Source organism: Bombus flavifrons, chromosome 12 (assembly GCF_040668555.2).
Source record: "Bombus flavifrons isolate JBK064 chromosome 12, iyBomFlav1_principal, whole genome shotgun sequence".
NCBI classification, from domain to species: domain Eukaryota; kingdom Metazoa; phylum Arthropoda; class Insecta; order Hymenoptera; family Apidae; genus Bombus; species Bombus flavifrons.
The window spans coordinates 12,667,553-12,694,181 of NC_138453.1; the positions used below are offsets into that span (position 1 = coordinate 12,667,553).

Genomic DNA, 26,629 nt, shown 5'->3' on the forward strand with positions numbered 1-26,629 from the left:
TCTTACTCTCTATAAATTTTTATCTGCGCTTTTTACCTACGATAAAAGTATCGACCTTTACTTACGAGGTAACGTTTAAAACTTTTGCGTTTCACGCATTCGCTTTCAAGTTATCGCGGTTCGAAGCGATTCCTTTTTCAAGCGAACGCTTTTAACGTTCTTAAGCTTATTTACGATTCTCTAGCGAAAAAAATGTGATTTATCGCTAAAGAATAAATTTTATTTATTTGCATAATTCGAGCTGGATGCTGTTAACGCTCTTTAACGAGGAAAGTTTTTAGTTGGAATGATAATCGGAGAAAAATCGCGTGTGGGAAATGTCTTGTTCCTTCATGGTCTAGTTGCTTTACTACCTAAACACGTTTCAACTGAAAGTAGGTTCCTTTTTATAACAGTTGCTTGCGTCAGATTTAACAGCGCGGGAATAAACAACTCGATTTTCGTTATCTTTTATAGTTTTTCCTTTTTTTCCCAAGCATTTGAAAGTCAATTCGAAGTTCTAGTTATTGATACGACGAAACGATATTTACGTTCGAGTTTGCCATTTCGTTGATTTAAGCATTGCCTGATATGCGCAATTTAGAAGACAGGTACGCAATTATTTCCAACTATAATAACTACCAGAGCCAAACGAAACGATGTTCGATGTTCGTTTTACAAATAACAAAACCAACGAAATTAACGTAATAAAGATCAGAGTGTGGCAAAGATCGACAAAGGTATCGTTGTAAGCAGGTATCGTATGTTCCTGTCTAATTGTTCAAAACGTATTTGTACTTTTTAGATAAAACCGCTACTTCTGAGATACAGGAAAAATCGATTAACGAAAAATTGCAGTAGCGTTGCTGCGAGTCGATACTTTGTGCAAATTATCGAGCATAAAGAATTTCTGTTTGAACGGTCAACCGTGGATGGCACGTAACGTCAGGTACAGTGCGATTAAGGGAACTTTTCATTTACTCTGCACGGTCGGCGATTCCGAAACAGCGAACGAGAACAATCGCTCGATTATAGAGTTTGTCTCAACGGTGTGTCAACGGTTATAAACGGACGTGAGAAAGTGCAACTAAATTTCGCTGCAAAGTTTACGCTCCTTCGTCGTTGACCGACCATTTCTTATCACGCGATTCCTCGCGAATGGATGAACGCATATCCGAATTACAAAAGTTTAACGCCGAATTGCAGATGGAAGAGTAATTCGAAATCGACTTTTTACGTTTTTAGGTTCAACTGTTCGAGGATAAGATCCAAGTGCCAATAAAAAGCCACGGTAAAACGGGATTCATCGATTATCGTACTTCTAATCATAGGCGATTATGAGTCATGTAGCCTCGCATCGACTGGCTGCATAATATTTTACGAATTAATGCACGAGCAGGTTCTCGAGACTCGTTCTGCGTTTAAACTGAATTTTAAGCCGTGGAAACTTGCGAAACCGAGGCGACACGGTTGCCAGCGTATGACGTCCGCAAACTTTTACGCCTTAATCCTAGAGAATATGACCAAAGAACCGGGCCAAACGTAAGTTGAAAGGACACTAATCGCGCAAACCTTACATTTCAATAATCATACACAACTATTTTCCTATGTCATACGATTACGATGTGATCCGTTGTTCGATAATTGCGCCGATCAACGTGGCTATCCGTAGTCTATTATTATACGCGAATACGTCACTTTAATTTCTCTAACTTTAACATTAGTTTAATATCAATAAGCTCGACGCACAACGTGATACTTTAAACGACGCTGTATCATTTAATTCTGTTTATTAATTGAAAGCTATAACGCATTACACATAGTATAAATAATAACTTTATTTAAGCGTCGAATATTAAGAACAGAGTGTAATGTAGATTTGATAGATTTGGTCGTGGAATAGGTGATAGATAATACAGACTTAATTAATCTGCAAATCAATAATTATCTCTTATTTATCGAATGGTAACACGAAAGCACGATAATTATTAATTACAGTAGTCATTATTGCTCATTTGGTTTTCAAATATAATATCTATTTATAATATTATATCGTTGCATTATAAATTTGTTATTCTCGATAGTTTTACTTGGTCATCTGATTCGAAGCATCCTTCGTAATACGACTGGAATTATATGAATTACACATAGCAGACCGATCGATGTAACAATTCGACAAATGTAACGTTGAACGCGATATTTTCAATTTCTTTCCATTAGAATGTTCGTTAGGGTGCATCGATAGAGAACGATAGATACGGAACGAATCAAGCTATCGATCTAAAACCAACAACCAGTGGCCAAACTTCGAACAACGTGTATACACACACATATATAGGAATGCGGTAAAAGCTTCGACATAACATGAAATGAGAAAGTGTATGCCTGTTGATGACCGTAACAGATTTATACCTACGGTGCGTGACAAGAAAGTAATTAGGTGAAATATAATCCAGTTATTCGATAATATTCAAGACGTTCTTCGTCCACGTTTTTATTCATATTTTCAGAAGCATTACAAAAAAGCCTGCATTACAGAAATATCGTATTTCTGAAAAAGAAGAAAAAAAGAAAAAATTAGTAGCAGACCAAACATAAATACACCACGTGTGTACCACGATTTTCCGACGAAATAGAACAATTTCGATAATTTTAACGATTTAACCAATTAATCGTTTATCCTATTATCTCGCAATTTCTTTCGCTCTCCCCAATTGCATACTCTTCGCTCGATCTATCTCGGCTCTCGCTATTTAAAATTGCTTTGAGGGCTCGTACCGCCACAAAATAAGCTTACAGTAACTAAGATCGATGACGACCTATTCGCGAAAAATTTTTTAAACACATTGTTGGATGGTGGCTGGTAGCGTGATAGCCAACGTTCTGAAGAAATAGAATTTACGTGGCTGCACAGGCTAGAGGATAACGATGATCCTAGCTTTTTACGGGCACGAGCAATTGGAATGTCGACGTTTCCCATCGAATCGGTTGAAAGTCACTCAACTTCATTTTATCGCTACTAATTATACGAAAGTACGTATCTACTTATGTACGAACTGTGCAATTTGTGTGTTTACGTGGAAAAGATCACGGTGCGTTTCGTCAGCGATTACTAGACGAACAACACTCGCGTAAATTTGTAAACTCGGCGGCGCTTCGGCGTTCGAAAAATAGTCGTAAATACATGAAATATGAAAAAGACACTTTGTTACGTTACATTACATACTAATTGACCAAGTATAGTCTGTTATATCGTTCGCCACATTGGCTGACAAGATTTCACTAATATTTTCACGTCGTCTTGTTTTCGCAGCGCAAAATTACGGATCAAGATCGTTCGTGACTAACAATAATAAGAAATTAGCGTCATGACTTTCAGTCATTGATTCGTGAAGGACACTTAAAGAGTAAAATTATTTAACTGTACGCAGCATTTTTTCCGTTCCCCTCTCCTTAAACCAGCAGTTTTCCTTTCCGCGGTCGCAACCGACGCCGCTTGTTTCTTTCGACTCCTCCTTCGGCCAGCAACGAGAACAGTGGTCACTGAGTTCGTGGATTAAATTCGGCAGGTTATGCCGAATGCTATTTTGTGGTGCTTCGTACTTTCACTGTTTGTCCGTTTTCCACTCGACTCGATCGGTAGTTAACAGAGTTAGTAATTTACGATCCATTGAAGAACGCTCGTGTCACTTCCGCCAGTGGAAATTAGTCGCGTATCGTCTTGAAGGAACGATACGTTCGTAACGTGACTCGAATGACCACCGTACGCATGACACAGCGACTGAAACAGGCAAATTTATTCTCCTTTATAGCTATCGAGTATTTATCGCTTTCTCTTCTTTATAGGCATGCCCGAGCTCCGATTTCTTATATCGTAGCTCGGACAAACTTAAAACGTACGATTTACTTAGCTAAATAATACTATATCGAAGGTTACCTTCGGTTGACAAGCGGGATAAGAGAACAACTTGACTTTTCCGAAGTCGTCGCCGGTTGCGAGCAACTTGGAATCACCGCTACGGGTACAATTATTCACGTCTGTACCATCGGCTCCTTCCGGCCATATCCCAATCGTTTCGAAGGATATTACACAGGTGTGACTCGCCCAGTCCATGTCCCTCATCATCGATGGTTGCGGGATCTGACGACAAACTCCGGGATTCCCTGCGGTTTCATACGTATCGTTGATTATTAAATGTAATATAATGAATCATTATTAAAGCGTAGATAAGCCCTTCAACTGGCAAACGTTCTACTTATAAAATGCAAAAGCGTTGCACAAGCATATAGAAATTATAATTACAGGTAGGACGCGAGTTAATTTACTTACAATATAGCAGTTCATAATCTCCGCTGTTGCTACGTAAATATTGTCCGTCCATTGACCAATCCAAATGAGTTATGAAACTGGAATGTCCCTGAAACAAAATTTTGCCGTCTAAGTAATGAAAAAATATTCCTCGTCTCTCTCTCTCTCTCTCTCTCTCTCTCTCTCTCTCTCTTTCTCTCTATAAGCTGCGAATAAAAAAATGATATGACATTATAATAAAATGATTAGCTTGGCGATGTGTCCGAGTTTACAGCCATTACTATGAAAGGAGCGCCAATAATTTGTGCAGCAGACAATGACTACCGTGCGTGCTTGACGTAAGCAATTTTTAAAAAGAAATATCTGCTCATATGCGGCTATAAATAGCTGTGGCAATATTGTATCATTTTTAGAGACATTATATCGTCTACGAAATAGCACATTTGCATGATTGTTCGCGACAATCGCGTCTTATTACATAAATAAATCGGTAGAACTAAATTGCTTTTACGAAATTGTAGAATAAATGCTTTTGTAACATAATGTCTCTTTTTAGTTCTTTGATCAACTAAAAACGTGTCTTACACCACGCCTGCGTATCCTCTTTGGCTAGAAACGAAGAAAGAACGTGTGTATTATGATATTTTTGATTTTACGACGTTACTCTAACCCTAAGTAAATCTATATCGAACGTGTGGTTGCGAGTTGTTACCAGCTTTCTTCGTAAATTAAATATTACGTACGATGGGACTACGATATCGCTATGATGTACGATGGATGTGTATGTCCTAATTACGTGTACTTCGCTTAAATACATGTATCGATCCTTGCGTCGATTCTCTTTAGCGATCGCTTTAATATCGTAGAACGAGTAACGAACAACGAAATATTTACAATGCGTGTAGTTTTACATTCAGCCGATACATTTAATTCCATTCATATTCCATGAGAAACTACGTATACATTTTTCAAACATGGCGTGTATTTGTCTGAAACGAATCGTCTCTGTATGCATATATATATACATATATATATATATATATTACAACACGCTCGTAAATGAAAGTAGCTCGCTTTACTACGTAGAAACAATGGTCGAACGAACATCTAAAAGTACGAGTATCGTCGAGTGCCTTTTATACAAATGGTATGGTATAACTTTAATACGTAAAAGCAGTTTGTACAGCAAATCTTAAACCCATCGATTCGATATCAAATATACGAGTATGTTTTCTCATTTGTTTATACATGTATATATGTAGGACATTTACAGTATACGAAGAATATGAAAAATTAGAATTATTACGCAGTTTGAAATTGCACCAGTTACTACAATGCGTATAATAAAATAATATATCGAAAAGTTAGTCGACTGAAGAATTTCAATGCCAATAAGAATCGTATTATATGTACGTGGTAACAAATCTGTGTTTTATAGATGCGTTAATTTTTTGTATTAGGTAAGGAAATTTGTAACAAAGAAAACAATCTTACCATACATCGTCCAACTCGACTATATTTGACCGCGTCTTCGTTTACCTGATAAACGTAAATATAGTTGTCTCTGGAACCCAGAGCTAATAGCGTTCCATCCGGTGAAAATCTAACGACCTGAAAGGAAAACACAGGATCGTTAGAGAGTCGTTAGCGAAGTAAAGTTTATCGCGATGGGAAATAAGACAATTATAAGGAGTTTTACCTGAATAGGTTCAGACCCATCGCTGTGATGAGTGTATAATTCTCGAGTTTCACTGTCGATCGCTAACCATTTTCCGGAAGTGCATCCGACCACCATAACATTACCGTCTGGTGTGAACCCGATGCTCTGTGCTTGCTCCTAAATGAATGAAAATTCTGTTCAATCGCTGTACAATTATATTTACGGTACGCTCGTTCTTTCTCACAATCTGCGCGCGAAGTATTCAACGTTTATCTTTATTTGTGTATAACGATTGAGATACGGTGGACGCGCCGTTACGAATTATCGTTTATTTCGAAACCTTCGGCAATCCATATACAAGGTGAGTCGAAACGAAAAACAGCACACGAAAATGTCATCGCTATTTTATAACAAAGTTTAAGTTACACGTTCGCGTAGAACGTCGTATCCCAATACGGTTATACCAACAACGAATTCATAGGTTTGGAATGTTACGACGTTAAAGCGAGCTTGGGGCCTTTAAAATTCCGATCTAAGTTGTAATTTACCCCGATATCTTTGCTCCAGACCACAGTGTGACTGAGACTATCCCACATTTGCAACAATCTATCGTGGCCTGCTGTTGCAAACTGCGGTAAAGTCGGATGAGCTGCGAGTCCCCAAACTTCTTCCGCGTGTCCCAACATCGCCGGACTAAATCCCATTCCCACATCGCCGACTAAAATGCAATTCCTGGTTGTTCCGATCAGCAACTGTGAACCTCTGCCTTCCGCGAGTGTTCGAATCCCGCCAAAGTGATCCTCGATCTAATAAATCGGATATATTGTATTAACGTTAACGCGATAATACTGCCACTGCGTGTACTCCAAGTACTTCGAGGAAATTCAACGAAAAAAATTACGCTTTTAACGATCTAGTTTACCTATGCAGGCTTGCGTATCTTATCGATCGCATCTCTGTTACCATTAACGCTAGGAAGTATGATATATAAGGAAAGATCGATGGGCAAAGCGTTAACTCGAAACGATAAACGTCGTAGATAAGAATAAGTTTAGGTAAATTATTGCGTTTTAATTTCTAAGGGTCGCGATTAACCTTAGAGAACAGCAGTAGTAGCATTGGTATTATTTTCTTAAGCTTACTTGTGCTTCATCCCCCGTCAGGTTTAACGATTCGTCAAAATACAATATTTTGCCATCTTTGCCACCTCCGGTGACGATAAAACCATCTTTCAAAACGCAAATCGAAAATATAGATCCTTCGTGAATGTTCCTCGCTATCTTCGAAATCGTGTTTGTTCCTATAAAAAAGATGTTACGATTGTTACTATTACAAATATAGGATGTTATATTATCTTTACACATATAATATCGTGATTATGACGGCAAGTATCAAACGCGCGACCAAAACTGTTCATTTTTTACGTTCAACGATCTATGAGCGATCTAAGTGGCGTAAGTCGAATCACTTAGTAGTAATATAGCAGCGATATCTTGAAATAACCCGAAATACTTTTAGGCTTGAAACTTGAAAGAAAAATGCATTTGTATCTTATTGTCCTTTCGTCAACCTGAGTTGGCTGCCCGTCTCGCGGCATACTATCCTGTATACGGAAACATGTACGCGTTATATACGCGTCGGTCGGTGCGATCAGTAACACGAAATTCCTCTTACCTCTGCCCCAAACGATGATGTTACCGTTGCTATCGCCAGTAAGAACATCACCGCTCTGATTAAAAGCCACGCAGGTAACGTATCTTGGTTTTTCTCTGCTCTCGAAAATGCCCATCCGTTTGTACAGCATGCCACCGTTATCGAGGGACCAGAAGGACACGTGTCCCTTTCCGCAGGACACGATCTGGTTCCGTTCCAGCGGATGCCATTCGGCGCATACCACCGTGTCCACCGAGCACTGCAATTGACAATCGTCGTTCATAAAATGGGCCGGTTCCGGTTTCGAATCGCTGTGAAGCATCGAAGTGGGTATCTTTGTCAACCAAACTCTTTTTCTTCCTTCGATCCGTTCAGACGGCATCCAGTCGAATATACGCGCGTACATACACGGTGTCTAACAAATAGCGCTAAAATATCAAGTATCGTAACAGGAATTTCAAACGTTTTTTAATCGAAGGAAAAGTCGCAACGAAAGTACATTCGTACGAGATTAATCTTGACGAGTCTGCGTTACTTAAATCCGTAACCGCGCATAGAGCGAAACCAACGTTGATTGGAACGTACCTTTGTTTCCGTCACTTTGGTACCCCGTTCTCCTTTCTGCCAATCCCAGATCGAAATGTTGTGATCGGAAGTCTCGTCGATAGCGCACAGGTAATTTCCACCGTCCGCTTTCGAGAACGAGAGACAACAAATCGAGCCATCGAACTCGCCGTTACCAATCACACAAAGAGTGGTCAAACTGACCGAGTTCCATATCCTTATGTGAGGCTGAGAAAAATTCGCAATATATTTCTTGCACGTACGTGGTATGTGCGAGGGTCGAACCAGGAGCAATACACCTTCGATGTTACAACCTCCTAACGGAGGTAGTAGGTAAATTTTGAACCGAATCATATCGAACAGTCATTACGCGATCGTATTCACTTCAACTACAATTGCACGATAAATTGCCGCGATTTCATCACGCGTTCCAAACATATCGTTGGCACGTCAAGCGTCTCGGTATCGTCGATCATCGTTTTTAAAGTATTACTCTTCGTCCAACCCTGGTAAAATCTAATATAATACGTTCTTACCATAGCATCTCGTCTGTCGGTTCCACACACTTGACCAGTGGCGACCACGAGTTTGTTTGGGTGGATCGCTATGCTAAAATATTTCTCTATTAATACAAAATCACACGACAAGTCGAAAGGAGAAAGAGAGGGGCGGAGAGAGAGAGAGAGAGAGAGAGAGAGAGAGAGAGAGAGAGAGAGAGAGAGAGAGAAACAGATTTACTAGTTCAAATAAGTAATTGTTTTGACGGCAGACATTGAATCGAATCTTCGGTAGTAAATTGCAAGTTACTTTTCATTTCGTTCACCTTTAGAGACCGCGAGAAGAATGTATCGAAACTATCGAAAGAGATTCGGAGATTTTCTTAATTTTTGTTAATCTATTCGTTGCACGAGCGTGGCATCTTGGATTTTACAACCGCGAGTGGACGATCTCGTTTCCGAAGACGGAATCCAATTAATTAACATCCTTTCGGTTCGGTAGAACGATGGAGAAGAAAGCCGTTTGAAGACGCGATACCGCCGCCATTAGTTCCGCACGATCATTAAGATCGACGGAGCAGATCCACGCATGAATTCAATTAACCCACCACTTGATATCGTCCGTATGACCCAAGTAGTGCCTCTGGCTATGCTCTTCCATGTTGTACAAGACCACCACGGCCGCGACGAAATAAACGATTTCCCCGGTTGGCAGCAGATGCAGATTACTTCGACAGTCTCTGCCTCGGTAACCGTACACCCAGTCGAGTTTTAGTTTACTCTGGGGCGGTGTGCTGACTTTGTGAAGGTCGTACAACTCCATCAAAGGCGTCGGGACGTAAAGGACGACGGGCCGACCCCGTAGGTACATGCGGACGGTGCTTTCCTCCTCGTTGTACTGCATGTCTCTGGTACTGCGAATTCACAGATACGTTCCTTTTAATCTGTTCGCGCGAACCAACTTCTTCTTTCGGTACGAAAGTGGATTCGATCGAAGCGAGAATTTATATAGACGCGGATAAGGATGAGAAACGGTGGATACCAAGGTAGGTAAGTTTCGATCGTTCGAGGCGAACAGCTACGAACACGCACTCGTAATATCTCGAAATAACTTTCTTTCGTTCGCTATCGCGTACGTTCAAATTTCCATTATTACTTTCCACGATACTTTCCACGATCAACTCGGAACGATCGGTCTTTCTTGCAAAAACGAGAAACGTTCGCATTTCACGTTCCCTCGGTCAACGCGTTACCGCGTGGCAGTACTACTTTCCACTTTTATCCGTCATTTATCAACTTTCGCGTCGATAGCCGTACCGCGACAATCGCTTTATTTACTTTCATTTCAGTTTTTATCAGAGGAACGAACAGGTCTCGATATAGTCGATCGGGGACCGCTCTAAAAGAACGAAAGAAGAATCACCGTGTCTTATCGATTCGTTTTAGTTTCACGGATAGCGTTACACCTATCGGGCTTCAACGATATACCGATATACCGATCGAAATCACGAAAACGCGCAATTTACCGTGGCGACGTGTTCGAGAAATCAGGCAACAGTGACTCACGCGTGGTGCGCGAGACTGCTTTTATTACTCAAGCCGGGCATAGTTCTGCGCGTTACCGCGTTACGTCACTTTGGCCTTCCTTTTTGCTCGGTCGTCTGTTCTCCTTCGCGACTGGATTACGATCAACGACTGTTTACCATTCGAGAGGCGATTTACGACTCGTTCGAAATGTCCGAAACCGGTGATTTGGCGAGGCGCGGAGGTCGTTCGTTCTTTTCTCGATCGAAACCACGTTTTTCCGTTAACGGCGACCGTGAACCATTCCGGTGAATGCCAATCAGAGTGAACTGAATATTATCCAGTTGCTGCCGCGTCAGATATCTCGTCGAATCAAATATTCCACAAGATATACGACGCAGATTATTCCATCGACACAAATGAGAAGAACACGTCGCAGAGTGTGGCTCGCGGAGCATGCTACGATATCGTTCTACTTGGCTATGCGTCGAATAACCCCTAGTTTGAAAACACATTAGGTGAAATCTATCTACTTGTAAGGTTGAAACAATTTCTGTGTCGTGAAATTGTTAACTGTTACATAGCATGCTGACAAAAATTACGCAAGCTCGACCGTATGCAGTAGAATTTTTGCATGCAAGTAAACTTTCTGACCGGATGGTCAAAGTAGAGAGACGCGTTCGAATACCGAGCCAGAACGGTTAAACAGATAGCCGGTAAATGAATCGGTAAAGCGTGAAAAGCAACTTTCGTTACCTGACAAATTTTTTGCCAAGCGTCTAAGGTACGCTGAAAACGCATCGGCGTGTACCAGGAAACGGGGGATTCACGGTTGTATAACGACAAGAATCGCGATTCACTTTCTTCGGGAATGCAATGGCGGTGCTTGCTATGCGCTAAACGGCCCGTTATCCACGTGACTTTCGTTCGTACCTGTTGCCTCGTAGTCGTGCTTTCAGCCAAGTATTCCTTGGATTATCGTGTCCGAATCTATACGGGGCAACAACGTCTCGCAGTCCTCTTTACGTGTATCGCGGATAGCCTTTAACGCGCGAATTCGCGTGATTCCATGCCGTTTGCATATCGGTATACGCTGCGGTCTTTCTTCGTCTCGAATCGTTCAACGGAATTTGCGATTGCGTTTTTCGAGTCGGTCTTTAACCCGGCGACGCTTTAACCGTATCCTGAGAAAATATAACGATATGGCGCGGATACAGCGTGCTTCGATCAATTTTTTCAAACGTTTAAAGAATTACGCACATTTTTCACGATTAATCGTCGTACTTCTTTCTTTTTCTTTTTTTTTTTTGTCAGATATCTACACACACACATATATATAAATATATATATATAGATATAGATATATAAAGTAAAGTAACATCGCTGCGAGGAAAACATGTCGAACCATCTGGTATTCGATAACTCACCCGTTCGAATAGACGTGTCTCGCTATTAGGCCGAGTCTTGGAATTTTTATCACGATCACAAATCCAGAGACCGAGAAATGCGTCTCTGAAACGTTCCACGAATGTGCAGTGGATTACGGAGGGCTGATCGAGGAGAAATAAGAAGGCGAACCGCGTTCCAAACAAGATATTCCTTTCACGAGCGAAAAGAAAGTCATGCTCGAGTTACTACATTCCAAATAAGCGTTTCCCATTTAAAATTAAAACAAAAATTAAAAAGGTTCTTCGTGGTTCTGGCGAAAAAACGTAACGCATGCACGGACCTTTTCTTCGTTCTACGCTGCGAAGGTACGTGCCCATCATCGCCAGCGGCAATCTCGTGCAACCTCGTGTTATCCGCGTGCGAGGTCGAACGTCGAAGGCAACTTTTATTATGGTAATTAACGGCATGCCACGTTATCGTAGTACGATATCGCCATGTTCGCAAAATTCAGTAATCTTACTGAAATTCAGTTCCGTTACAGATATAACATTAACTGGTACATCTGTTGCAACCATACGGGATGGTCCGATGATTTTCATCGTCTTAACAATTATTTTCGTCGTTTTCCGCATTACAAGGATACAATATTTACATCGTACGGATACGTAACGCGACATTGACGACGTGTTTCTCGCTTTATTGGGCGTCGATTCATCGATTAGTACTACTGAAAGAAATTAATCGTAAAAGATCGCGAGAAGTAACGCGCGAACGAAAAATTATCCATGCCTTTCACCACTCACCTGAAAGAGGTGAAAAAATGTACGTCTTAAAATCGGCTGTACATGTGTACAACGTACAATGTGCACCATGCAACGTGTAACGTGCAACGTGCAACGTGCAACGTGCAACGCGCACATGGCGCGTTCATCCGCTTAACCCTTTCGTGACTAGTGAAACGCATATGTCTCACTTGAGTATTTAAACTGTAGAAGATACAGGGTGTTTCCAAAGTCGTGGTAAAACCGGAAAGCAAGCGATGCAAAAGTAAGTCGAAAATATAGAATAAAAGTTGGTCGAGCGATCTTCTTAGTTCATCCGGTCTGGCTAGCCAAAGCTTTACTTACGATTATGAACGATATCAGCAAGCATGGAGTTAAATAATGCAGATAGCTTTAATGGCACGTTTACTTTAATCGTTTACAACTTAGCGAAGACGCCGCGTTCGACGTGGCAGACAGATTCTTGCTCGACGAATTAAAGAAGCGTGAACTAACGATAATGATTTCCACGTCTCAAATTTCATACTCCTTACTTCAGTTTCCAGGCCTTAAATTCTCTACTCCGTATTCAACGTGTACACGAGATCCTAATTACTCCTTAATTATTTCCATACAAATTCCCCTCCTCCCGATATTTCCCATACCGTTACTAGTCTGGTCAAATACGCAAACACATATACGCCGACGTAAACGTAGGCCATAGAGACGTTACGATAACGGCCTCTTCGTTAACGTCACTGGAATCGCTCCCTTTCCGTTCGTACGATATTACGATTTCGGAAACATCCTATATATATATATATATATATCGAATCGTGCTTTTACTACATGTCAAATTGCATTTATCCACGCAAAGTCGTATCGAATTCCTTGAGGTTTCTCGCCTGATGTAGAAAGGACGTCTTATAGGATATCGATACTCTTTGTCATTCGTATAGATAGATTTTATCCGGTATCGGAGCAAATATCTTATATTTATTTGCATTAAATTAAAATTGTCTTATAGTCATGAAATGAAAAAGAGAGAGAGAGAGAGAGAATACACTGTTGCTTTTTATCGTATAAGTTAATAGGTTGACAACTAAAGTTGTTATTTGTTATTCAACGAGCTTTTGATTATTAATTTACCGACTTGCGTCTAAACAATGGCTTTATGGCCACGAAAAGGTGAAGCTTCCAAAGGTTGCACTACGAAAATCGGAAAGTGCGAAAAAATATCTTTATTTACCCGTGTTTCACGTTGTTCAGCGCCGGTGGCTTGAAGAGGTTGAACAGAGACTTGGTGGAGGCTGAGAATCTATAATGAACGAAAATGCAAACGAAAACCATGCGGTGCAAAACAAAGAGAATTATAGTAATACAAAGAAAAAAGAAGAGAGAGAAAGAAACAGGAATTTCGCGACGGAACGTACGTGCTTTTCTTTTCTTTTCTATGGACGATTTGCGCGCTCTCCCCCGCGATGAGCAGAATTATACGCTTCCGGCAGCGCTCTCTCGATTCAGTTGCCACCAAAGGGAAGCTCGAGCGAATGAAAAGCAACCGGGAGATAGTTACACGCTTTTGACGATTAATGAGCTGCGAAGTGAATTCACATCGCGAGACACAATCGATAGTCCGTTGCCCTGTTCGCCGCTTTGTCGATCGACGGCTGATATTTACTCTTCAGATTCGACTTGTAAAGTGCCAAGGGTAGAAATACGTAAATACGTATTTTACAAGGAAAACCACGACGACTCGACATCCAGAAACGAATTGCATCGTTTTGACGTTAAAACAAGCGACGAATGGTTTCTTTGAGACTTTAACGATGGTTATAGATGATCGTTCACCGTGACGACTGTTGGAATTTTTTCGAGAGGAAATTGCACTTTAATGGTTCGACAAACCGAACGAGGTGTTTCAAAGGCGTTCGTACTTGTGTAGGCGCGCGCTCGGTTTACTTTCATTCATTCAAGAAGAAAAAGCATGTTCGACCGTCGCGTAACGTAAAACGTTCATAGAAGCGAAAATGTGCACCGAGAGAGGGTTCGACCAGAATCGGTGTGTGAAAAAGGGGGAAATCACGAAAGCAGGCAAATGTGCACTCGCTCGTTAATAATATCGATCCCCTGCTTACCTGTTACTGACAAGTTGCGAATTGCTTCCCTGATTTTGCGGGGAATGCGTAAAGTCCCCTGTCGACGACCACCGTTTCGCCCTTCTTAAGCTGCTTTGCGGTGGTCCGTTCGATCTCGCTGTCGGCGATCTATCGAATAACAGGATTACTCTGTGACGAAAAAATCTCGTTACCTGTATGACGAAACTGTCACTCTGTAGCCAGGATTCGATTTATCTCGAGTTCAATGAAATTCGCCCCTCTCGTTCTCCGTTATTGTACGATAATCTCACCGACGATTCGTTCCAACGATATCGACGTTTAAATATCAAACGATTTGACAGGCGCAGGCGACGACTCGATTCATCGCCCTTTTACCGATTACCACTCGCATTGTTAATTGCTTAACCCCAATACGCAGTTTTTCTCCTCTTTTTTTTCTTTATTCTCGCCCGATTCAAGGCGGACGTTCCTGTGCGTGTGCGTACGTGTACAACGTTTGTTCACGATTTTTAATCGGGTCACGTCCTATTCGATGTAAAAAGAAATCCTGCGAATCCAGCGTTTGGTACGTGGCAGAATTCTACATCTTTTGTCTACTATAACGCGTTTCCTCTAGATACGATCCGAAACCTGAAAGATACGTATACGATTCGGCCGAATATCGTTCGAAAGGATTAGATTTCTCTATATCTGGCGTTTCGTCTCTAACATCTGCAATAAATTCGAAAGCAGAAGACCATACTACTAAGAACTTTCATGCTCTATAAAATTAACAAAACAACGACAGAGTAATAATTTATAGCAATAACATCGATAAATATATGGTTTGCATTTCACTACGAACAAGTACCAAAGAGAATGATTTCTCAAAGGGTATTTATCCAAAGAATAGAAACTTGTTTCCAATTTATACCGCTAAATCGTAATTCGAACAATTGTAATTGTATTCGACGACATGCACATCGAGAAGAATATCTACTTAAATCCTTAATCTAATGGGAGCAGTAAGTTTTGCATACAAGGGTAACGAGTTGGTAAGCAAGGCGACCACGTTCGTTTCGATTTGTTCCGTTTCGAATGATCGTCGTTTTCTGCTATACTGTCTACTAATCTACTAATCGTTTTCTTCATCGAAGATAACGAAATTGCTGGCATTCTTATTTAAGTAAGGAAACTACGAACGAAATAGAAAACGAATGAATTTCGTTGAAAAACGTGTACCTGGCTACTGGCAGTGGCGTGGCTCTAGGACTCGGCGATGGCACCGGGGAAACGCTACTACTACTGGGACTGTCCGAGTGTAACGAACCCGTTGATTGGTAATGAACTGACCTTCTGAAAATTCAGTTTAATTTGCTCCGTCTATTCCAGCCCATAACTGGAATTCTTGCCAAACGATATTCGTATATAAGATACTTTGCACAGTGAGTAAAGAAGGTAAGCGCAACGAGGATCGTAGCGTGATTCTAAATCTTGCAATCGACGGAGATTTCTAAACAAAATTTCGCCTTTGAAACGCATTTAAATGTCGCAATATTGGCTGTCGTGATCACGAAATTGTTAAATTAATCGTTGAAAATCATATTGTCGCGCGTAAAATTCTTCCATTATTTCTGTGTTCCGATATATCTGTAATTATTGATATATTCTTGCTGTTTCATTGGCAGCACGTTATTTCTTTTACTAAAGGTAGATGTACGTATAAACGTATAAATATAAATATATGGCGAATAAAGCTGCTTCAAGAATTATTAAAACTTTAACATTTTTTCCGTGAGAAGCGATCATTTGCGTCCCATTATTTTCTCCAAACTTTCGTTCCTGCTGATCGGTAGATCGCAATACGTATGACGAGTAGGTTGCGATAAAAACATTTGATCTTGAATTTCAAAATCTTTCTACTTACTTACTTACGTTCTTTACACCCTGTACATATCGTGGCACATAGGTAAATACACGTGCATTCAAGAAAAAGAGATATCGTATATTCCGATGATTCGATTGGAAAAGTTTCAAATGATATAAATACCGTTGAGGAAGTTGCGACGAGTGCGTGTAACTGACCGGTCTCCGTGGACTGGAGATCGAGTCTCGAATATCCTGGGAAGATCCTGACGAAGACGAATTCCTCAGACAAGAGCTGCCAGTTTGTCGTAAACGTATGTCTTTCTGGGGTGTTGAATTTTGATTACCTGAGACACACGAAATATCAACAAGGTAACATTATCGATCACTTTTTACAGGAGCAGACGAAGAGACGTTTAGATTCGTTTAGAACCAGTAGCAGCCCGGAATTCACCTCGAAGCGCACCGATTGCTCGATGAAACGCGAAGGTAACGAAACATGACCCTAACCAGTCGCGTGCTAACAGCTACACCCGATGAACTTTGTTTTAAATGGGCTGAAACTCGCGAGGCTTCCCCGTATCTGCGATTTGCGACCTGCCTCTACGGCTTCCGTAACAATTAGCTTCGAAGCTTTGGAATTCCTAGCCGCGATACGGGCTTTCGTGTCTCGAAAATTTATATCCTTCCGTTTTCTAATCAGCGGTCCATTTTCGCAAGTTAATCGAACCACCGATTTTCTCCATATCCACGTGAATCTTTTCTTCGTCGGTTCTTCCTTTTTCCGCTACTCGCTAATAACTGCGCAACGAATGTACATATACACAGACTCTTTTATTTCTAATAATTCTTGAAAATTAAAAAATACGTATCTAAAATGTTTTCTTCGCGAATACATCTAGACAATGAGCGAAGAACGTGCAAGTATCGAATTAATTCGCGCAAGGATCGCGACTGTAACGTATAACGCGTACTTACTTCTAAGCGATACATGACCGTTCCTTAAGGGCGAGGACACTATTCTTTCGTTTCTCCTCTCGTTTCTCTCATCCTCTCTTTTCTCGCGTCCTTCCAGCTGGGCAATTCGCCTCAGCGCATCCGCCAGAGTAGCTCGAAGACAAACTATCTCGTCCCTCTGCGCCAAGGATTGCCTCTCGAGGTCCGCGACTCGGCCTAACAGCGATCCGGTCTCGCACTCCAGCATCTCGTCTGTAAAAGGGAATTCGCGTTCAATGGAATAAAAATATGGCAATGAAACGTGGCAATTCTTTCGTCTTGTAAACGTTCAAACGCTATTTCACGGCTACGCGTTTATCAGATCTCTCAGATTTGTCAGATTTCTCTAGTTTGTTCGCGTATTACAGCGTCCACTTGGCTGTAAAAAACGATCTAACATACATTTCCTAGAATCGACCATCGTCAGCGTTAATTATTTAATTATGGATTTAAAAAAGGGAAAAGGGAAAGATGTGTTCGGAATTCTAGCGATACTCACGCCACGCCTGCTCCGCTTCGTCGATGGTGTCCATCGCGTCCGGCGTGGACATTGCGATTAACGATGACTTTACGATGACTCCGACGTATTAATACGTTATACGATCGAATTGATCAACGAACGCAAACAGAGCCAACGTGCTCCGTTTCGCAGCATGTCTCTTCGACCGACTGTCACTTTTCTTCTACGAAACGCGAGTAAATTTGCTTTAATGTAAATTCATTTTCCCTCCTCAGCCGGGTTATCACTTTTCTCCAAACGTTTATTACGTTCTATGGGTCGATGCGTCTCGTTCGATCCATCGTTTATTTCCTAATCGAAAGATTCGAAATTTCTTCGAATATATTGTATTAGAACTATACGGGCACATCGCTAAGAACGGTCGAACGGGTTTTGCGCGTGTTTTCTTCGACTTTCGTGCTCGTAGAAATTGGGCTACGAAACTTTTATCAATCGAACGGGGAGAGAACTACTGAAATATTTTCGTTAAATAGAAATATGGACGATTACGCGTAAAAGGGGATGGCGAGTCCAATGACGTTGACCTTGACCTTGAGATACGTTGTAGAGGAGAAGGTCTCGAGTAACACGTACTTTGTAGGGACGGTGTCGCGATCGTGGTTTAAAAGTTGGCTCAGATTAGGTTAGATGCTTCGAGGAATCTAGGGGGTTCGGCACCCCAGCCACTCAATAAAATCTAAACTTACGTAACTTGACTGTATCTTACCGCTGTTAAGATCGCAATCCTATGCAAATGCGTATGCAATTTCACTTTTAACCAGTTATATCGGTGTAAATGTAATCTAGCAAGTAGCATTTTCTTTTCGTCGTAACTTTTCAACCGCGATCGCGCCACGCTTCGTACAAAGCGCCTGTTACTCAGGTCCCTCGGGATAACGTATCCGAAATTGAACAAAATTGGAGTCGAGAGTCGAGATCGTGTTTATATAAAAAATGGTATGCGGTGAAAATTTCTATAAAATAGAAATATCGTGATTTCTCGGTATCGAGAGTGGCTTGGAGCTTCGAAGGAAATGCTTCTAATAATATACATACTAAAAAGCTATGATCGCTATAACATTGTATTCCCGTAAAGAATACGAGAAAGAAGCGAAAGAAACTTTTCACAAGGTTTATAACATACACGTTTACTCCGATTATATGCAAATCATTCTGTAACGTAGAATTATTTAATGACCCATTTCCCACAATTGTAACGCTAGATAGTAACAGCAAACTGTTCCATTTACCTTAATAAAGTATTAAAGTATTAATTACAATGCACTCGCACCAACCGGCTAGATCAGAGAGATCGATATAAAAAATAATTTCTCTCCACATAAATCTGGTACTGTACAAAACGAAATCAACGAAACATGTGCTATCGGAATGTCGTTATACGTGCAATGTGCTGATACGAGTTTCGCATCGATGTAACGTGAAACTCGTGACACTGGAAATTTTTTTAGAATTTCCATCAACAGCCAAGTTACACGTTCGTCGCGTTAATTCTCCTTACGTGAAAAGAACGCGGTAACCGTTAAAACTTTTATCGAACGAAAGATAAATCCGCCGTTATTTTTCGCATTCTTCTTACAACTTTTCACCACATTTTTATACAACGCAACACACTCTCTTCCTATGTTTATTCTTAGAATATATTAGTACCGTTTGGCGGAAAGGACCCAGGAAACTCTGTATACATAATCGATTGGAGTTGCGAAACATCATGAAAGTCGGTATCGTTAAAACGTTATTCGCAATTTATGACTAAGCACATATTCTTTCGGAAAAAAATCTTCGATAGCAACAGCACATGGGAAGACGCGGAAAAATAAATTTCGTATTGTTACGAATTAAATCTCTGTTTGTTGAAAACAGAACGAACAGCGAAAAACGAGAGATCCAATTAACGCTTTCTTTTGCGAGCGAGCAAATGAGTGAGAGGATTCTAATGTCAATAAAGACAAATTGTAACCAATAAAGGAGATGAGTGAAAAGAAGACACGAAAGTAATAATATATTTATTATACGCAGCATGAAATTGTAGAGATAGCGTGATACGTTCAAATTTGCGGCGTAGTCGTTCGAAAACACAGCGACGTAAATTTAATATCGCGTAAATCGGTATTTCTAGAAAAGAGACAAATTATTCCGGAGTTGCGTATATTACGAATTCTTAATTGTCGAACACCCAAATTCACTGGAAAAATGTCGTTTTATATTCAAAATATAAATAAATCCATCGACCAACGAGAAAAATAATTTTACGATCGGACAACATATGTTTTGCTTCTCACGAAAGATTGGTATTTCTTAATACGACAGACGTCTACTTACTTGCTATTCTATCATCAGACTCGAGAATATAATATCAGCGTTATATAAAACTATATCTTCCACGGATAGACGAAGAAGCGTTTGGTATTTCCCCTTCCATTTTCAAAAGATAAGCGTCGAATAAATTACGTTTACTTCTAAGGCTAAACATTTCGATCGACTATTCCACGTTATATCAAACTTTCAAACAGTTATTTATATTTATAGTTGTCATTCCACGATTCGAGAGAGATATACATGTATTGTACGAATACGTGTGTTACGTACTACTGTTATTCGGATCTGGGAAAGTTTTGCTTGACATCTTTATTACACCAGATAACAGCATTCGTTTGGAACGATGGTCGTTTCAATTATTTTTATTCTACTCTCTAAATCGTTTTCTTCGTTTTGTATAATAATTACACCGATATAAATATATCTTTTGCGATCTGCATTTTCGCCGCAAATAAAGTCATTTGCCTTTCCGCGAAGCAGATTCTTATTAAAACGTTCGCAAAATTTGTACAAGTACCGAGACGAAAACGGACATTGAAAATTCAACGGACCGTCGTTCTAAAATCGCCATGTACCTACGTGTATATAAATTATAAATATAAACTACATTTTCGTTAAAAACTATTACGAAAAAGGGGCGGAACCTTGAAAACACCGAAACATAAAAATTCCAAAGATTCACTGTCACTGATCCGCATCTTCGCAGAATCTTTCCCGGTAACACCGTACAAAACACGACTTCGCGTGGAACCACGATCCAACCTTTCGAATATTAAACCATCTGTTTACCCGAGAAGCATAGGAAGGAAAAATCGCGTTTCAACGAACCAGCGACTCGACCTGTTCCGTTCCGCTTTTTTTCATTTTTATCGACCGCAACGGTACTTGGAAATCGCTTGGATCGATCCGAGACAAAGGGCTTTGCACTTTCCCTCGAGTTTCCCCGTAGCTAGCAGAATGACGATAACACCGACGACAAGGACGTTTCCGTCGCGAGAACGCGTACACGTGTGTTTTCCGTACGGTCGCCCCAACGTTACTGTCAGCCCGAGAGTACAGCTGCTTAGCCGCGATCAATACGTTCTAGATACTCCAGATGATCCAGATGACTCGGCTACGTTACGCGAGCCATTCACCGGGGTCACGATACCACTGACAACTACACAAACACACACACACAAACAAACACAAACACGCGCGAGCGCACCGGCCACCCGTATTTTACGTGTTTTTTCTTTTTTTTTTTTTTCTCTGTTTGTTTCCTTCCTACTGTTTCTTTGAATTCTAGCGGTGTCGGTGTAGAGGGTGAAAAGTGGATACGTAGAATTCAAATCGTACGTAGTTCGAGGAGCGACGAAAGAACGTTCCCCTCCTAGGATTTGACAAAACGTACGAGTTAGTAAATTTAACGAAACCCGGTTAAAAACGTATCTTTTACAACGCTGAACGGGCATCTTTCTTAATTATATTGTAATTAATCGATGATCATACGAATTTTTATTAAATAGCAAGTTTCAATCTCCGTTATCGATTTGAAGATAGTACGATATTGTACAACGGCAATGACTTAAAATTGAATCAGTCTAAGATTAGAGATGACGAAGCGCGAATGAATTATTCGCATAAAGCACCCTGAAGTAAGCGACACACTTTTGCCAAATGGCAATTTTGTACGAAAACTCGAGTGACCGACTTACGACGCTCGACGATTTACGTACGACGATTTTACTTAGCCAGAGTTTGTTAAATTTTTGTATTCTTTCGTCTTAATCAGCGTTAATGCCACTAGCACTAATTGCGCTAATAACGTCTATTCCAACTCAAGATTTTAACTTAACCAAGCTTTCCTTTTAATCATACACCCTTTTCTAAGTATTAAAGTCTAAGTATTAAGTCTTTAAAACATTTTGCATTGAGAACAGAGACAAGCAGAGAACTTGTACGGATATTCGATATTTTATTTGTCAATTAATATAGATAGATATCGACATTTATATTATATTCGTTACGAAGTTTGTTCGCTTGATCGCGAGAAACCTATCCCATAAACGTAAACCAAACGACTCTACTCATTTCCGGAGATGAGATTAGACGCGTTCGATTTATCATTCGGGGTCGTCTCTAATGAACGAGTCGCATCCTGGTTATCGGACACACCCTAGCTATTCTTTGAAATCATCTTGTCCTATATCGACGGAGTCGTTCTATTAAAAATTACTTCGGTTATGTCATCCTCCGGCACGATTCCACCGGATCACGCAGTCTGCAAAACGAGTCAAGCTCTATCGAAATCGTAAACCGATTACCAAAACTTTCCATGCGACAGACAAGTTTTATTTTAAGCGGCTAAGAGTATAATAAACTATCTAACGGGAGACGATTACCGGCGAAAATTTTCTGATTGTAAGAAGGGAGAATTTTTCCGAAAGTCGATACTTATCGTAAACATCTGGTAGCCGATATTTGTTACACGTTCTTTACCAACTTCTTCGCAACAACTGCATTGTCCGTTTTTTAAAGAACGTGCGTTGCTTCCATTACGCCATTTATTGATCCACGAGTATCGAACACAACTAATACGACCCTTTTAACGCAGACATCTAGTTATGCAAGTTATCTATTATCGCTTAGTACAACGTTGTTGTAACGTAGTTGAAATTGATTTTCAAACTGATACACTAATTATAATACAATATATATATATATATATATACAAGTATATAATATATAAATTACGATATAATAATAAAGTCAGTGTAAAAACAAAGTTCAGTTTTTATCGATACATTTTGTCGTTACGTTGGCAACCGAACGGCAAAATAGCGAATTGTTGTTGGTTGCCGATGATATTTTTAGTCTAGACAAACGTTTCGTTACGTAGGTGTAGAATATTCAGTGGCCATGCTAGCTAATTTCGATGTATGTAGGTATATTAATAGCCAAAAAGAAGGTTACGCAAATATACAGCTATATATATACTACTTATCTCGTCTACTGTCTCCGGATATCGACAATTTCTAATTATGTCGCTATCAGATTACACCAATTTTCGTTCTAATCTAACGCAATTAGTGATTTACGTTATTACTAACACAATAGCATCGCATTATTATTACTTTGGTTATTTATCACGTATCTTAATACGGTGTTGTATCCTAACATAATTGATTAAAATATAAAACGTAAAGTATGAACGTAAATTAATAATATATAGGAAACTATGATTATCGGAAACGATCGGTTGTACGATATTCGTTATTATTTCGTTAAAAACACAGCTACGTTATTCAAAGATGAGATCAATTAATCGATCGAAAATTTCTTCCCCCGAACAAAAGGAATTTAAATTCGAGATTGGCACACTTGGTAACGACAACGGGGCTTCGATTACGCTTCATAGACCAAACGTTCCGGCCACACGATCCGATGCTCGACAAACTCGACGAAGCATCGAAACGTCGAACGTTTCCACCGAATTCAGGTGCTTGGTGAACGTTGAAATTTCGCGAAATTCCAGCCAAGCACCGTTACAACGTTACGATACATCGTCGACTAGAGAAGCGAAATGTGGGATCGATATTAACGAAAGAACAGGATGAGCATGGCGCACCTTCGCATAACGTCATCGCGCTACCTTCAATGCCTTATATAACAAGTGACACCGGTCACCATACAATATCTATTTTCCGCATTTACGACGCACGTTCGGCTCACTATTTCTACGGCAACGCGCCGCTCCAATCGTCTCCTCCAATCCATAGTTACATACATGTCTAACAGATATTGATATTTGTTTCCTTATCCTCAAATAAATTCTTTTTATCTTCTTCTTCGATCATCTTACGAAAATTGCTCTTTCCTACCTCCGGTAATTTTCCAATGTATCCGCTCCTGGATTCCTCAATTCTAATTAAATTCACACAGTATCGATTCTATCGTTTAACAGCTTATTAATCTACGACTATATTTATTCGAATTTACCGATTATCATGGAAAGATTTCGTGTTATATATACGCATGGTCTATGTAAGTCAACGCGATAGTACGTTTTCTTCGCAGATGACGCAAGTTTTGCTAATCACAAATAAGTACAAATAGAATCGCAGACATCGACTAGAAGACCCATTTTTACAATAGGGATTTTATCGTAAAATAGATTTTTTAAAAGAAGAATTCCCTTAAACGTGTTTATATAGTTAGAATATGTAATTTACGATCCAAAGAACGTACAACGTATTTGCTTGTGAATACGTATGCAATAAAAAAAACTTACTCATTTCTGGCTTCGCGTCCTGTGTCGTATGCCCGTTCACGTGCATCGTCGCGTCCGAATTTTTCTTTTCATACTGATATTGCTCCTTCGTTGAAGACTCCGTATCTAAAAGAAGAGACATTACAGATCGACTATATCCTTATCGAGTTCGTTGATTCTAATATATTATAATAATAATATACGTAGCAAAATATACGTACATGTACCACGATAATTATATTTTTGTTTTTAGCGACCGTTATATTCCATACAAAAAGACGGCGGGAAAAAGTTCTCTTGACTTTTTCTAAACCCGAGTGTCCATTTGAGAGTAAAATTATCGTGAGCTAGCTCTCGAGAGTATCACTCTCAAGTGAACACAGAGAGTCGAGAGTGACTGCTCGAAAGCCCCGTTGAAACGTCTGAAAGTTAAACCGTTTGCGATTTTCTCTGAAACGAATACGCAGTCTCAGAAATCGATCGCATTCTTACAGATCGTACGTTTGAAAAAGTTTCGCTTCATTTTTTTTTCCACGTTTCTTCGTCTCTACTCGAGAATTGAATTCCTGGCAAGAGGAAGAATAGAAACCCGACGCGACCTTGATCAATGAAAACGAATGGCGCTACGCGATCGCGAACCCAGGTGAAGTTGCTTTAGAAACTAGGACGCGTTACACCTTTCGCGCTTGCGTTCCTTTCTATATATATATATACATACATACACACACACACACACGTGTATAATATATAGAAGAAGAAAGTCTATCGAGTTAATTATCGTGAATTCAGATGCGGCAAACTGGCAATTTTCTCTCTTCGCAACTTATATACGTACGTATATATGAGTGTAATCGTTTTTAAAGCATCTGTTATCTAACGGCGAAACGTGATATTCGATATTTCCTTTTATCGGAAACCGAATGTTTATCTGTAATGTAAATGCAGGATTACGCGATTCGATTTAGAATCTTTTCGCTACATTAACACTTTACTCCACTTTGGACGGTATTATACAACCTTTTCAAAAATAAACGAGATACAATCGGATATATCTGATTTATAATACATATGTTCTTCTAAGCACGACCAAAATCAATTATTAATCACGTTTAAACGTTGCAAGTTTCCATCGCTGCTCGGCTCGTAAAACCTCGATTAACCGGTTCAATCGGGACCGGGGTGTACCGTTTAAATTAAGGCATGCCGGATAGTCGAGACCCGAAATGATAAATGTACAAGAATGTCGAACGTTGTAGACCTGCGGACCAGATATCCGTAGCCCGATTTTTAAAATGTCTAAAATATCGTATTCGTACGTATGTACGTACGTACGTAAGTAGATTATTTACATTCAAGCGTATTTCTTCTTAAATCGCGTTGAATCGCTAAATAATATTTCGCTGGTGATTCGCGCGAATGAAACGCGACTGCTTATCGCTTTCTTGACTACAGTCGCGAAAAATCTGTCGGAGGAAGAAGATAGCATGGGACGAGAAGGGTTATCAAATTGGACGAAACGAAAGGAATTTGGTTCGTAAGGAATAAAATGGTAGCGGGGAATGACTGAAAACGAGTCATATTGTTTGCCGATACGATGAATGGAGGAGAACCGTGGTGAATCAGGACGTATCGAGAAACAGCTGGCTTATCCTTCGAAGAAGGAAGCCTTTTGCTCGGGGGAGTCCTTCTACCAATGTACTTGAGCAGTGTAGGCAAGCATTTCGCTCGAAGCGGAGATCGTCGAAAGACCGAAAGAGCAAGAGACGCGGGAACGAGCTGAAACGCAAAACCAGTAAGCATTGACCTGGCCAGAATGCTGCCTTATTGGTGCATAAGACTGGCCCCCACGAAGCTTATTTTACGATACAGCCTGCGAACAGACACACGCGCGTCTCTCTTCGCGTTCGTTCCTTATATGCGCGCATTTAAACGCGACGCGGATAATTGGTTCGCCGTTCGTAAGCAACCTCGATATCAAGTCAGCGTTAAGATTCGCCGGTGTTCGGTTCCATGTATCCTTTGACAGGAACGTTCGACAAGAGTTTCATTCTGCCTCTAATAAATCTCCGTTATGACATACATCGACAACGAATTCGCGCGTCGATCTTACTGCGGCAATGCGATAATTAAAAAACGAATGAATAGAAATTTCCTTTTTCTTACGTTTTCCTTTCTCTGTCGAGATCGTTATCGCGTTACGCTGATTTCAACCAAGTCAGGTTAAAGTAAAGTTAGATAATTAGC

General features: G+C 40.3%; 1 protein-coding gene across 12 annotated transcripts in view; it reads right to left on the bottom strand.

The window, feature by feature from the left end:
• Positions 1–2,435: 2,435 nt before the first annotated feature.
• The window catches only part of LOC138185425 (echinoderm microtubule-associated protein-like 2), a 31,809-nt gene continuing 7,615 nt past the window's right edge, over positions 2,436–26,629 (bottom strand). Inside the window, exons 1-18 of one of the 12 annotated variants that reach the window (XM_069124366.1) lie at positions 24,607–24,631; positions 24,407–24,511; positions 17,280–17,510; positions 16,486–16,648; positions 15,678–15,791; positions 14,475–14,624; positions 13,586–13,654; positions 9,271–9,576; positions 8,702–8,774; positions 8,187–8,393; positions 7,623–7,860; positions 7,091–7,248; positions 6,497–6,754; positions 5,988–6,125; positions 5,783–5,899; positions 4,310–4,397; positions 3,917–4,143; positions 2,436–3,760 (exon numbers count right to left, since the gene is read on the bottom strand). In XM_069124366.1, the coding sequence (XP_068980467.1) occupies positions 3,632–3,760; positions 3,917–4,143; positions 4,310–4,397; positions 5,783–5,899; positions 5,988–6,125; positions 6,497–6,754; positions 7,091–7,248; positions 7,623–7,860; positions 8,187–8,393; positions 8,702–8,774; positions 9,271–9,576; positions 13,586–13,654; positions 14,475–14,624; positions 15,678–15,791; positions 16,486–16,648; positions 17,280–17,510; positions 24,407–24,452 (2,712 nt within the window). In that variant the 5' untranslated portion in view covers positions 24,453–24,511; positions 24,607–24,631 and the 3' untranslated portion in view covers positions 2,436–3,631. Of the gene's footprint in view, positions 3,761–3,916; positions 4,144–4,309; positions 4,398–5,782; positions 5,900–5,987; positions 6,126–6,496; positions 6,755–7,090; positions 7,249–7,622; positions 7,861–8,186; positions 8,394–8,701; positions 8,775–9,270; positions 9,577–13,585; positions 13,655–14,474; positions 14,625–15,677; positions 15,792–16,485; positions 16,649–17,279; positions 17,511–17,796; positions 18,131–20,136; positions 21,176–24,406; positions 24,512–24,606; positions 24,632–26,629 lie in introns of those variants that run through there. The other 11 variants (XM_069124364.1, XM_069124363.1, XM_069124362.1 and 8 more) reach the window with 11 other exon arrangements.